This window comes from Castor canadensis, chromosome 9 (genome assembly GCF_047511655.1).
Source record: "Castor canadensis chromosome 9, mCasCan1.hap1v2, whole genome shotgun sequence".
NCBI classification, from domain to species: domain Eukaryota; kingdom Metazoa; phylum Chordata; class Mammalia; order Rodentia; family Castoridae; genus Castor; species Castor canadensis.
Window position 1 is genome coordinate 79,526,837 of NC_133394.1, and position 14,875 is coordinate 79,541,711.

The window sequence follows — 14,875 nt, forward strand, 5'->3', positions numbered from 1 at the left end:
TAAATGCTGGCATAAATATTTGACAATTCAAGAAAAGAAGATATTATGACAAAATGAGTATTACTAAACCAGCCAATTTTAGGTGCAATTGACAGAAAGAGTCTAGTGGTGTTTCACCAAAGAAAAATAATTAAAATTGAAATTCACAATAAGAATTTGACTAATATATTTGACCCATATTAGAAAATAATAATTATGAAATATTTTTGTAACAACACAATTCCCAATATTAAAAAACCCAAAATAATCCGTAGACCCAATAATAGTAAAATAAACCCACACATAATTACAATGTAATAATAACTCTGGATAAAGTTTTCTAAATTGAAAATAGTAAGTCATTGTCCATTTGTCAAACATTAATCATATAAATATTATTGAGAAGAAATCAAGGGCAAGAAGTTGTGAAAGAAAAACAAAACTTTAAAAGTGATGTGAAAACAACTTTTGGGTATTTCAGTAGCATTTTTCAAATTAACTTCAGTTGTATATATTGGCATTCTACTTCTATTTGCTATGTGTTTGAATATTAGTTTTCTTAAAATCATCTGTGCTATCAAGTTTTCTTATTTGTTACTTACTTCTTGTCCATTATGCTTAACTCATTTTAAAAAGTGAATCCTACTGATTAATTGATACCTCTTCCCAGTTGTTTCCCTAGCTTTCTATTGAATTCAAACTTAATAAGCACTCTCTAGAACCTACTATTCAGGCATAGATGAAAAATGTTGAATGGCTCTTGGTTCTTAACAACTACAGAAGAATCACTTATCATTTCTGCTTAACCAGACTGTGGCCTTCTATCGACCAGTCTGTTGTGATATGTCTAAATGAAATACAATGATGGTACAGAATTAGATTTTGGTACTGAGATACTCTGTACTGAAGAAACCAATAGAATAGAAATCTGTATCTCAAGAATGAGTCTTTGACAGGGGCTGGGGATGCAGCTCAGTGGTACAACATTTACCTAGAAAGAGCTGATGCCCTGGTTCAATCCCCAGTATCACCACCATCAAAATAAAAGAATGAGTCTTTGAGAGTAACACAACATTGTGTGTTGTGTTCAACTAATTTTTAAAATCAGTGCATCAATAAACATGCTATCAGCAAAATAACAAAACTAATGAAAACTATGCTTTCATCATGAACATCAACATTTTTGAGTGGTTCTTTTATTTATATGGCATACCATTTGGTGAATACACTCTAAATTAGTCATGGATAGAAGACAGACTCTGGCTTACTCATACTCTAAATACATATTATATAATACATGTAGCATGTGAATATAGTGATATACTATATTTGACTCATACTGGCTTATGAGCCAAGAATTAAACATTCAGGAATTCTGCAAGACAGTTAAACCATCTGTAGCCTGAACCCTGTCGAAGGAGGCATACTAACACCACAGCAAATGAAAAATGCGACAAATCAGATTTACTAAGACATAATCACTGCATTAGGAATAGTCAAAATGTATAAACTACATTTATATGAATTTGATCTATATTTCATGTTTTAAAAAATCTTGAAACCATAGTATTGAGTGAATTCAAAGCACACAGGAAAAAGATATGAATATGTCAAGTGGGAACCTATTTTTCTCTGGTTTTATTATTTTTCATTTGGAGGGACCCGAATGAGAGTTACACTCCTGGCCTCTCTCTGCCCTTTATCCTTCCTGATAAGCAGGATTGACGTATCTTATTGGTGAACTGTGGAGAGACTGCTGAACATGCTGTACACAGTGCCCTCCTGTCCCTCTATTTGGGACCCGTCTGCAGGAAACACAGGTTCTCAGCTGTTCCCTCAAACAGGGATACAAGGTCTATTGTGTCAGAGAGTGGGACTACAGATAAGTAATATTTTATTTCATTTACTTTTTATCTCGTATTTCTATTTTATTTCTAATGTTATATTTGTTTATACCTATAATGCATTTCATGTTTTATATGTTATATTATACCTGTTGATTTCATATTTTTGAAGCAGGAGTCTGAAACAAATGTGGTGAATTGTTGACATGTTAAATATTAGTACTGGTTACATGGATATCATTATTATTTTCCTCTGTATGTATTTGAAGATGTTTTGTAGATGTTTAAAAGTTAAATATAAAATGTATGAAACTACATGCATAAAATGTATAAACACTACAAGTGTTTAATAAAAATGTACAAAACTACAGGTGATTGATAAATTTATTTTCCTATCTGCATCAAATTCTAATTTGTAATTATAAGCATAATTTTATGCTTAAATTCATACAAAAGTGTTCAGTATTTACAAGAGGCTTTAAAGTATAACATTTGAATTTAAGTGATTTGCTGAAAAACATCTGGGAAGTGTTCAGAATGCCAAAGCATGTCTTCTGAATATAAGTTCTATGGTATTTTTAAAGACAAAACACAAGCAGAGTGTCATAAAGTTAGAAATGTTCAGTACATTGTCTTTTTTTTTTAAAGACCAGGATTACAAGCAAAACATTTAGATAAAAATGTGATTGCAGAATACCCAGGAATGTCATCAATCATCTGTGCATTCACACAAGACTGAAGGAATTCTCTACTCTAGCTGACCAGACACTACATTATTGCATGCACTCTCCTATTTTTGCTGTATCTCCTATGCTTCTTTATTCACTTTGTTCTTTCAAGTCCTGCTTCTTTATGACTGTATTCTCAGAGCTCCTCTATAAAGGAAAGTATCTGCCTCTCAATAGGCAGCATTCATGTGTACTCCCAGCTGCCCTTTTTACCTTAGTGATCCCAGGATGACCATGAAAACCTGCACCAATAATCCCTTGATGTGCAACTTGAACAATATTGAATGTAGTCTTTCTTAGTTTTCTTTATATCATGATAAGCAAACAAAAATGCAGAATACTGTTGCCTAAAATAAAATTCTTTATGACGGGCAGAAGAAAGCATGTATAATTGTCATTAGGACTATAAAATAGGTATAGTGTGGGTACTGGTGAGAGAGGGAGGGTGAATGGAGGAGCTGAAGGTGAGGCAATATGGTTGATAGGTTCATATATGAAATAGAATGATGCAATTGCTTTAAGGGGGTGGGGAGGGGTTCAGGGGAGATGGTGAGGGTGATCTAACCAATGTACAAAATGCAAGGTTGTAAGGAATTGTCACAATGAATCCCCCCTGTATAACAAATATATCCTAATAAAAATGGGGGGAAAAAGTGAAATTGTAAAGGTAAAGATTTTTCATATGGTTATGTATTCTACATCCTAAATATACACATGCTCCATAAATGTATCAAGGGAGATACTTATATATGATATCAAACAGACTATTTTATTATATGAGAAATGGCATTCCAGAATCCTATGTACTGCTAATAAAGCTCTTCAAAGAGCTTTTTATCTGTTTGTAAGTTTTTTTTTTTTACCTTTTTGTAAAATTTGTATACTATCTACTGTCTTTTTATAAAATACTTTTTAATAAAATTTGTATAGTGTCTACTGCTTGTCTTGAATTTTGAGTGAAACTAAAATGATGTACCCATTATTAATCAAATTTAACAAAGCACGGACATAATTGAAATTTACATTACCTATTTCAAGTTTTCCTATTGCATGTAAACAATGAAATATCTCTAAAAGAAAGAATTTTTTAAATGTTGCTTAACATTTAGTATTTATTTCTTGCCTGAATAAAGTAGATTAAGTATTGCTTCCTCTTTAAATAAGAAATAAGTATTTATAAAAAGTCAGTTATTAAAACCAATAAAAAAATAAAAATGCTGTACTATACTGACTACAAAAAGTAAGCAGGAGAGAGCCGGGCACTGGTGGCTCACATCTGTTATCCTGGCTATTTAGGAGGCTGAGACTGGGAGGATTGAGGTTACAATATACAAGTCTGGCAAATAGTTTGTGAGACCTTATCTCCAAAATAACCAGAGCAAAATGGACTAAAGGTGTGGCACAATTGTTAGAGCACTTGCTTCGCAAACATGAAGCCCTGGTTTCAAGCTCCAGTCCCACGAAAAAAAAAGAAAAAGTAAGTGGAAGACTGGAAAATGGGGAAGATGATCCTGATCTGGTTCAGGTGGGACAGACAAGGGTGTCTTGACTTGGACTGTGGTGGTGAGGAAGATGAGAAAAACTGCATACAGGATGCAACTTTTAGTGAGTGGGAAGGAAGAGAAAGGTCCACTCACAATAAGGTTTATGGTCTGAGTAACTAAGTAGATTGTAATGTCATTTCATGGTGATTAATACAGCATGGCTGGAGGAGACATGACTTTTCTCAGAGCATGGAATATGGAAATCACTCAATCAAGTTCATTTAAAAATGTCCATTAGTCATCATCCAGGAGGAAACACGGAATAAGATATATGAGTCTGTAGCTCTGGGGGAGACCTAGGGAATGGGCTAGAGATTAAAAAAGAGTAAGAGGCATAAAAGGTAATTTTAAAATAAAATTTAATTAATTTATTTTTAGATGAGGACTTGCTTCCTTTCCCAGGCTGGCCTTGTACTCCTGGGCTCAAGCAATCTTCCTGGCTCAGCCTTTCCAGTAGCTGAGACTGGAGGTGTGCACCCTGAGCCCAGCAAGACAGGAGCAAAGGGCAACAATGAAAGGTCCGATGGGGAAGAGATGGTGAAACCATTGACAAAGAGAAAACCAGGTGGGTGTAGCACCAAAAATCTGGTGGGAGAGCCTTGCCCAGCAATCATGAGGCCCTGGGTTCATCCTCAACATGGTAGTGCGTATGTGGTGGTGGTAGGGGAAAAGATAAAGAAGAAACTATTTAAAGAAGGGACTGCTTCTCATCCTACTCAGTTGCTGCTGTGAAGGTGAGGAAGATCAGCAGAGCAAATGGACCAGGGTGTTAGCAAGTATGCAGATGCCCCATAAGGACCATTTCAATGAAGTCGAGGGACAAACCCTAATCGCTGTGAGTTAAAGAGTAACAAGAGAGGGAAAAACTAAAATAGAGACGGTGAGTGTAGCCAGCTCCTTTGAGTTGTTTTGTACAAAGGAGCAGAAATATAAGGCAGTAGCAGGAGGATGACTTGGAAATAAGGAAAATTATCTGTTTTCAAGGTTTTATAGTAAGATACACTTGAATTCGGTAGGAAGTAATCATTTCATCCAAGAGAAGCTGATCATGGAGGGAACAGTTATTTTTAAGCAGCAAAGTTCTTCAGAAAGTGACAGGAAATAGCAAAACTGTATTCAGCAGGGCAGGGCAGCTGATCCATCCAGTACAACAGGACACAGGCCAGAGTCATAGCACTGGAGTCACTATGCTGACGGCACTCCACTCGGATGCCGGGCAGTTCTTATTCCACTGGTCTGTTGTTCCTGAGAAATAGGATACAAAGCTTTCAACCATGTTTGGGCCGGAAATGAAACATTGTTGGAGCTTTCAGGAGAAAAACATACTCCAAAAGTATTCTCATAGGACTGCATGCTGGTGTGCGACTGTAATCCCAACTACTCAGGAGGGTGTGGGTAAGAGAACTGTTTTCCCATGCCAGCCCAAGCAAAAGAAGATGGACTCCATCTGAAAAACAACTAACCAAAAGGGGCTGCAGGCATAGGCCAAGTGGTAGAACAGTTGCCTAATAAGCATAAGGCCCTGAGTTCTAGCCCCAGGAACCTCCAAAAAAGATATCCCTGAAAATTAGAAAGACAATTTGCTGATCTACCAATGTATATCTGGAAATCTTTTTTTTTCTTTTTTAATTTAAGGGTTTCCATTAAACCTTTTTTCTTTTTTAAATGTGACAAAATTTATAGGACAGATTCATTTCTACCTAGAGGAAGTAGCTTATTTTCTAGTTGAAGTAGGACAAGTGAGACCATAATGGCAGATTTTATTGGCTCAGTTTGCCCACTGCATGTTATTAAAGAGACAGAAAAACAGGCCCTCTTGATGCTAGATGACAGAGGCTCCTCTCTTACTATGTCAACTTTTGTTGCTAGTCCACAAAACTCTGCAAACTTTGAAAATGTTTAATGATCTAACAGTTTTCTCTAGTAAATTCTTCACTGTTGTCTTATAATAGGGAATTTGATTGGCATGTGCCCTTGGTAGCAAAGAGGGAGAGTCTAAAACTCTTGGATTTCTTGAATTATAGGAATGTCCTTGTTTTTTGTGGGCCCTTCCAGGGTTTATTCTATAAGATGACTCAGAATGGGGCAGGATTCCAGAACCATCAATCAGGTAATTAGAGGGTTAGTGTGTTGGTCCATCCTGATCCTGGGAGAGGAGAAAAGAGTTGGAAAATGAGTTCAATTAGAACTCCAATGAGCCAATCAATCATGCCTACATAGTGAACCCAATGAATTTAGACACGAGAGCTTAAACCACAGTGGAGATTCTTTGTTGTTGAACCTCCTAATGTGGTCAGAGGGTGACATGTCCTACTCATGGGAAGGGGCCATAGGAGCTCTGCATTCCAGACACTTCCAGACCTCACCCTATCTGTTTCTGCTCTTGGCTGGTCCTGATTTGTATCTTTTATAATTATACTGTAAGTACTGTGAGAGTCAGTCTAGCTAATTATTTGACTTGCGGGAGTCCTGGGCACATTTGAATTTGTAGGCAGTTAGTTAAAAGTGCTGGTAGCCTGTGGACCCATGAAGTGAAGCAGGCATCTGATTAAAGACAGGGTATTGTACCCTCTAAGTTGTGCTTATAATTAGGTTAACTCTGGGGATTAGTGCTAGAACTGTGCTGGAGGACACCAATTGATGTCAGAATGCCTACTGACACAACGAGAGTATTAATAAATGCTTTTAATGGAGATGATGGAGGAAGATGCTAAGAGTTTCTGTTGGGCTACAATCACCTTATGAAGCTAATGAATAGATTAAACATAGGTTAAAATTAGGCTGAAAAAATGTATTGACTTTCATTCTCTTATACGATTACTGAAGTAGAAAAGAGTTACAGAGAATAAATCAAAGCAATAGGAAAAAATGACAATTGTATATAAATAAAGAGATTGAAGGTGCTTAATGCAATTAGTACCTGTAGGTTGTTGGACTGACATTGATTTTCCTTGGAACACTGCAGGACTCAAATTTGTTAGCCAGAGTGACATTGTTTCCAAAAAGACAGTAACGAGGCATTTTGACTCCAACAACTCCTGCAAAAACTGACCCAGAGTGTAGTCCAATTCGCATCTGAAAGCAAAGAATGACACAATGTTCCCTGTCATTGGCAAACCGCTACCCACTTGTTCCTGTTGCCTGAACATGCTGTCTAAATGTTTCCACCAGTAAATCCTACCCACTACTCCCTTGCTCAAAACCCCCAGTCCACTTCCCTCTATGCAAGTAAATGTCACTAGGGCAGAATCAGAAGTTACACCTGGTGACTCCCCTCCATTATATGCTCAGGTTTATTCTTCGGACTATCTTCATTTCACCTCTCTTCAATATCTAAAAGAAATTTCCATACACACCTCTTATTGCTCACTGCTGCAGCATATCAAGGAATCTGTGGGCTGTTGATGTAAATCTGCTCTGTCCATCAAGTGAGAAAGACATCACTTCCAGACTGTAGCAGTGGTTTCTCAAAATTGTGACACAGAAGTGCAAAAGAAGCTAATTCTGAGGCTCTAAAATGGTTTTTATTATAAGCCAGGTGCAGTGGTACACCAGTAGGACCAGCTACTCAGGAGGCTGAGCAGGAGAATGTCTTGATGGTTCAAGGCCAGCATAGACAATAAAGCAAAATCCCATTTCAAAAAAAAAAAAAATCAAACATTTTAAAGGACATTTTGCTTTAAAATAACTTTATATCAACCACCATTCCATTATTCAAATGAATAACAACTGAGGAGAGGAAATTGCAATATTTAAACAGAAAATGACAAAGGAAAAAGAAAATCAGAGTTGCTGAGTGATTATAATCTATACACTATCCTAAACTTCAGACTCATGTGGCACCAAAGCTAGGCCATGCTTAGAGGCAGCCTGGGATGTGCTGAGTTGAAAGTTTAGGAATTATGAATGATTTGGGGAGGCACTGAAGTGGAATATTTTCACGTAGTGTCATCTAAAATATGATTCCTTGATTATCTGAGACGATGTACTCATTCTTAATTCCTGGCTACAACAAAGCAGTAGTGTTACTGGTAATCAGACACCATGCTCAGGATTTTCTAATTCTACATTTAGTTGGCCATTTGAAAAAGTTTTATTAGACATATGCACAACACAAATGTCAAAGACTCAGTAGCTTAGATGTAATTATAAATCAGATGACTTTAATTTTGTCAAAATCCCAGAATCAAGTTTTCAAGGTGTCATATCACAAATCCTGAGAAATTTTCAAAATACATCGTGAGTTAGGAGATTTGCCTTCCGAAACAAACTCTACTAAGTAACTGGCCATATGGCTTTCTGTGTCTTTATTTTCCTCTGATTATTTTCTCATCTATAAAATACAGGATTGGATAATTCTGTTTTTGTTTGTTTGTTTTTTGGTGCTGGGGATTAAACTCAAGGCCTCAAGCTTTTTAAGCAAGTGCTCTACAATCTAGCCTCACTCCTAGTCCTTTTGCTTTTTTAGTTTGTTTTCCAGTCTGTGCTTTTGTGTGGAGAGGCCTTGGAGATCACAATCCTCCTACCTCCACCTCCCAAGTAGCTGATATTACAGGTGTTTACCCCCACTCCCAACCCTTGAATGATTCTTAAAGTCAAGGTTTTACTCTGAAGTAAAACTTAGATATCTGCTATATCTGGCTTTTTCTTTTTAAGAGAACATGGTTTCACAATATAATAATTGCACAATATAAAAAGATGAGAAATGACTATCATCTGCCCAGAAATATAAGCCATGACTATAGTACAATTAGATTGAGACATTTTTTCTCTATTAGACATTCTTTTCCTTAAAACATTTTTTTGTGTAAATAACTTTTCTAGCTTTTCAGATGATAAATATTCCATGGTATTTTAATCTTTCTATTTATTTGTTTATTTTTGGCAGTACGGGGATTTGAACTCAGGGCCTCCTGCTTGGTAGGGAGGCCCTCTATCACTTTAGTCACTCGCCAGCACTTGATCTATTTATTTCATAAATAATATGTAAGTACATTCTCACAGATAAAGCCAAAGCCTCTGATTCTTCCCATACTGCTCTCCTTGATTCCCCTTCTCCAGTTCTCAATCTCACACTGACTCCAAAATTTTCCTAGAGAACTTTTCAAACTTCATGATCATGAAAACAATCCAGTATTGAAGACATCATGCAAGAATGCATCTCTTTTCACTGGAAATAGGCTTTTATGTGAAACAATGCAAGACAAAGAAAATTCTGTCTCCCAATAAATTATGAATGCTAACCTTCTGCAGTAGTTTTCCCACTGGGGACTACTTTTGGTATAGCTCATTTCTTATCATAGTCTTCTAGAGATAGGAAAGGTGGGTACATGTTTGTTTCCTTGTTCACTACCACTTACTGAGTCTGACTGTGATAGTCAGCCCTCAGGGCTCAACCTTCTGTCCACTTGCACTTGTCTAAGCTTAAGTGGATGGATGTTAATGAGGACATCCATAGCGCAAAGTTGGTAGATGTATGATTTGCGCACATGACCCGAGTTTGGTAAAAAAGGGAAACATTCACCGAGTGCCTGTGGCTCACACATGTAATCCTAGCTACTCAGAAGGCAGAGATGGGGGGATCATGGTTTGAAGCCAGCTCAAGGCAAATAGTTCAAGAGATACTATCTCAAAAATACCCAACACAAAATAGGGCTAGTGGAGTGGCTCAAGTAGTAGCATACCTGCCTAGCAAGCATGAGGTCCTGAGCACAAACCCCAGTACTGTCCAAAAAACAAAGAGAGAAGATTGGAGAGAGACAAAGGGAAGTATTTTTTATTCTTTTACTTCAACAGAATTGCATGCAGTAACAGGCAAAAAAAGTAGAAGAAGCCTGGACTTGAAAGCTGAATGGCCAAAACTCCAAATCTGGGCTCCTAAGAGACTTGGCTATTCTTGTTCATCAGTCAGTTGTGGCTTAGTTTTCAGAATGTAGTTAAAAGTACTCAGTGATAACACCTTCATGGCTTCCCTGCCTCTTAAAAATATTCTCCACACTGCCTCTGTGATTTTTCACAGGTGCTCCTGAAGCCATCAGATATTTCCCAGGGCTGTCTTTGAGTACACAAAGAAAGGTATGTTTAATGTCTCACTTGCATGAGGTTTCCAGGTCACTAAAGCTAATCTGTTATTACTCAGGTAACTATTTTTAAAGCTAGCTATTAAGCACTTCTTCCAACTGCAAAATTAAAAAAATACGTTTAGACAAATAACAAAAATCACGCCATTAATTCTGTTCCCCCAACATATATATGTTAAGTACAAAATTCATTTGTGTGGAAATCACTAGTCTTGTTGTTAATGGTCTAGATATTTTAATATTTACTTTGTTGCTATGAATTCTCTCACAAAAAGGAGAAAGAAATGCATAATTATAGAAATAAAATCTGGGAAAGTCAGATGTTATAATTATTTCACTCTCCTGCTACTGAGACATGGGTTCTAAGCCCTTCTTCTCCAGGCAGACTATGATTGTTCTGACAATAGAATGAAATGTCAATGTGTGAAATCCAGGGGTAGGTCATAAACGGCTATGCAGATTCAACCAATCTTATTCACAGGGCTATGAGCCACCATGTAAGAAGTATGACTATTCTGGGACTACAAGCTTCAGCTTGTAGCACTTGGGTTGACAATACCAGCAGAACACAAGCTTTTCCCACCATCTTCATGAAGAACCCAAGCAAACAAGGAAAGTGGTCATCTTGGAATGGATCCTCCAGCTCAGGGTGAAGCAATCCCAGCTATTCCAGGCACCCTTAACTACTTGCTTATTCTTAGTTAAGGTCTCAGATATTATGGATTAAGGACATAGTAACCCTTCTACAACTTATCCAAATTCCTGATACACAGAATCAATGCACTAATAAAGGGTTTGTTGTTTCATACCACTAAATATAGAGAAGTATGTTATACAGCCAATGAGATGACAGCTAGCTTAGAAAATAGTTGTGTGGCTTAGGCCTGTTAAGATTTAAAAAAGCCAAGGCTAATTCTCTATTATAGTTTTGGGTTCTTTTTTTCCTTCTTTCTATACATTATAGCTCACCAGATGAGGTTCAACATTATTTTAAGGGCCCTTTACTTAAGACTGTCACCAATTGATGACCAAAACTAAATGGCAGATTCACTATGAGTGTGAAAAATAAATGTAGGTGTCTCATATTTTATCTATTAAATCAATTCCAGGCATGCTAATTTATTTTTAATTAATTAAAAAAATGTCTAGTATAACATTTTAGCCATGTTATGTCCCTTGGAAAATACTGGTGGATTTGTAATCAATATCTATTCTAATGTATGGTCTACTCTGGCAGGTACTGGAGAACTAGAAACTACATATTTCAAAGTGCCTGCCACCTTCTTAATGCATTCATTGAAGTTTGGTGAATCACAGCATGAGATTTGGAAGACGTGTTTTCATTGTGCCTGCAGGTCTTTTGCTTCACATGAAAGCACATTTGTGGGAGCCTTTGGGGTTTCTATGATGGTCAAAATGTAGGATTTCCATCTTGCTGTTTCCAATCACTGTAAGTGCAGTTTCATTCTGTAGCCAGCAGTAGAGGCAGCAGCTTTCTGAATATGGTAGTTTCCTGACAATGGCTCTGCTGCTTTAGCTCTGGAGTCAGCTTCCAGACTCTGGAGAAAGCAGTGGTGATCTCAGGAGACATGTTCTGAAAGTCCAATTTGTTAAATGGTTTCTCCACTCATCTCATTCTGTAATCTATTTTGTAGCCTGTAGTTAATTTCTTCCCATTTGAACAAGTTAGAGCAGATTTTACTTTCTGCAACTAAACCTCAACTACCACTCTAGTGTTTTGATAAATATTTGCTTCCACGACATCTCCTCAACACCATATCACCTGTCATACCTTGATAGGTTCTCCATGGGGAGACATGACTTCATCAGAGAGCTCCATCATCTTCAGGGCCATCAGCGCTATCTGTACAGCGTGGGTATCACTTTCTCTGTGTAATCCCCCAGCTACACAATATGCATCACCAATGGTCTCCACCTAAACACAATGTATTTTCCATGTTATGGATAGAAGCTCAGGAAATCACTGCGTACCACACATAGCAGAAATCAAGAACCACATAGCAAACACAGATACCTTAAAAGCAACTGAGGCCAATAGGAGAAGGGGACCAGGAACTAGAGAAAAGGTTAGATCAAGAATTAATCTAGAAGGTAACACACATGCACAGGAAATCAATGTGAGTCAACTCCCTATATAGCTATCCTTATCTCAACTAGCAAAAACCCTTGTTCCTTCCTATTATTGCTTATACTCTCTCTTCAACAAAACTTAGAGATAAGGGCAAAATAGTTTCTGCTGGGTATCGAGGGGGTAGGGGAGAGAGGGAGGGGCGGGGTGGGTGATAAGGGTGGGTGGTAAGGGGGGAGAAATGACCCAAATATTGTATGCACATATGAATAAAAAAAAAAAAAAGAACCACATAGCAGAAACTATCGTGCTCAGGACCCACAGAGAATCAGGATTCTACGGAGAATCTCATGAGACCTTCAGATCCTCTCAGAATTGCCTTTCCTTTTCAGGAAGTTCACCCTCTTACTTCAGTGCAGTGAACACTAGATTCACAGGATCACTGACTTCTACTCTAGACTTGCCACTCACCATGTCATTTATCCTCTTTTTTTAAAAAGTGATTTAAAATAGCTTTTATAGAAACAAATGATGTATTTTATATTTGGGATATATAATAAATTGCTTATGATACTGGTATGGGGAACCATTATAAAATAGTGCTTCTCATGAAGTCACCTCCTCAATAAATGTCATATGAATGTGGAAAATGTGTAATATAAAAACTAAGACACTAAAAGTCATAAGAGTAAAAGCAATGTGGCTTTTCTAAAGAACTTTTGCAGATCTTACAGCAATTAAGTGTCCATGTGAATGTGAATCACAAAGGTTAGAAACCAAGTCGTCAAACCAAGTTGTCAAACCAGGAGATAAAACAATGGTGCTTGGAAGGCTATGTGAAATGAAGCTGTTATATAAATTCCAAGTGTTAGCACTATCATCATCGTTGTTGTTAGCCTTTTTTATCTCTCTGTGGTACTGACTACAGAAAGCTAAATGCTAATTTAAATCCAGAAATAAGTCTCCTAATTTTAATACTTGCAAGTTTCTTCTACAAATATTATTTTAAATACTAGGTCACATCACTCTTCTTATCATAGGTTTCTATTATGCAGGGATGAGGGTTAGAAAGGAACAGAAGAAAGGAGGCACAAGCCTTCAGTGGTTACCTTCAATAATTTCCCCTTAACTCAGAGGAAGTGCTGAGGTGCTTATAAAGCCTCCAAAGTTGTGTTTCTATTAATCTCTCTCTTATAATTCTGCCTCCTGCTCATGTTGCTCCAGTATCACTACCCTCATGTTACCCTTCAAACACAGCAAACATGTTCCTACTTGCTCATACTTTTCCTGGCTAAACAACCATTTGGCCTGTTCCTCATTTCCATCAGACCTTAGTAAAACATCACAAAAGATCTAACCACTTCCTGTAAAGAGCTATCACCTTTTACCCTCTGCACTTCTCACCCTTAACCAGCTTTATTTTTCCTCCAAAATATTATGCAAACTGAATACTACAAGCATATTAATTTGTTTAGTCTTTCTCCCCCTCCTAAAATGTAAGCAATCTGAGTTTGTCCATTGTATTCACTTTTATATTGTCAGTGCACAGTAATGAATGAACAGACAGCAATGCCTTCACATAAGGTTTTTCTCAGTAATACATTTATCAGAGGTGCTCATCATAATGGCTAATATATCACAGGTGCTCAACCGTACACTATTCATGTGAGATCCCACCACCCGCTCCTACTTGGAGTGAGGCATCTATTCTCTCTGCTCCTGTAGCAATTATTACCCACTTGAATTGAACTGTCACATTATGAAGAAATCTGGTATTTGTTAATTCTGCTCTTCTTTCACTCTCCCCTCTCCCCCACACGTGAACTCTTTTCACAGGGGTTAGAAACTCTTTCCCCTCCTTCTCTATAGGTATTGCCTATCATGTGGGTAAATACTGGATAACCAATAAAAGTTAGCTATGAGAATGGATAAAGGAATACAGAAATAAGGTAATGATAAAAAGACTGTGAGAAAGAAAATGAAATCAAATAAAGCCCTGGATCAACCAGCTCCTGGAATGAATAATGAAGGCACTGGAAGCCATTACACTTATAAGTCAGTCTATGGTTATCTACTTTGTATATATTAAATATATTCATGGATAAGATCTTCCTTACTCACTTTCAGCTATCTATCGGTATTTTGGTGCAAATTGGGAAACAAAGCGGGGACTGGCAGAGAAGGTGATACACGATCCAGCTACAGTTGCAGCTGGATTAGGCACGGAACCCTATGGCTACCATATTATGGGACAGAGCAGTTTCCAAATCCTTGACAGGGTGTTTGGAAGCTGGAAGTAGAAGCAGGCTACTTGTCTGTCAGTAATCACAGCAACTCACAATGGAGAAAAACCACTTCCTTATCACAGTTCTGAGAGCAGATATTCTCAAGAGAAAAAATGACCACAAATAAACACAGTAAATTCCACATGAGACCATCACACACTTAACTGAAGCCAATTATTTTATCTGTAATTATACATAGACCTCTTTTTTCCCCCAAGGGATTCATGGCTCTGTCTGGAATTTCCTGTTAGAAATTTCAAAAGGAAAAGTTTTGCTTCCTAGCATCTCCAATGACATAAGGCAAGAGTTTAAGGATGCCCATAAAT

The 14,875-nt window shown here is 37.3% G+C and overlaps 1 protein-coding gene across 4 annotated transcripts in view; it reads right to left on the minus strand.

The window, feature by feature from the left end:
- Positions 1 to 14,875, minus strand: part of Gucy1a1 (guanylate cyclase 1 soluble subunit alpha 1) — a 67,721-nt gene that overhangs the window by 6,371 nt on the left and 46,475 nt on the right. For 3 of the 4 annotated variants that reach the window (XM_074041767.1, XM_074041768.1, XM_074041769.1), the window contains 2 exons: positions 11,968 to 12,111; positions 7,016 to 7,170 (listed from right to left, as the gene is read on the minus strand). In XM_074041767.1, coding sequence (XP_073897868.1) covers positions 7,016 to 7,170; positions 11,968 to 12,111 — 299 coding nt within the window. The remainder of the gene's footprint in view (positions 1 to 7,015; positions 7,171 to 11,967; positions 12,112 to 14,875) is intronic. The other variant, XM_074041770.1, reaches the window with a different exon arrangement.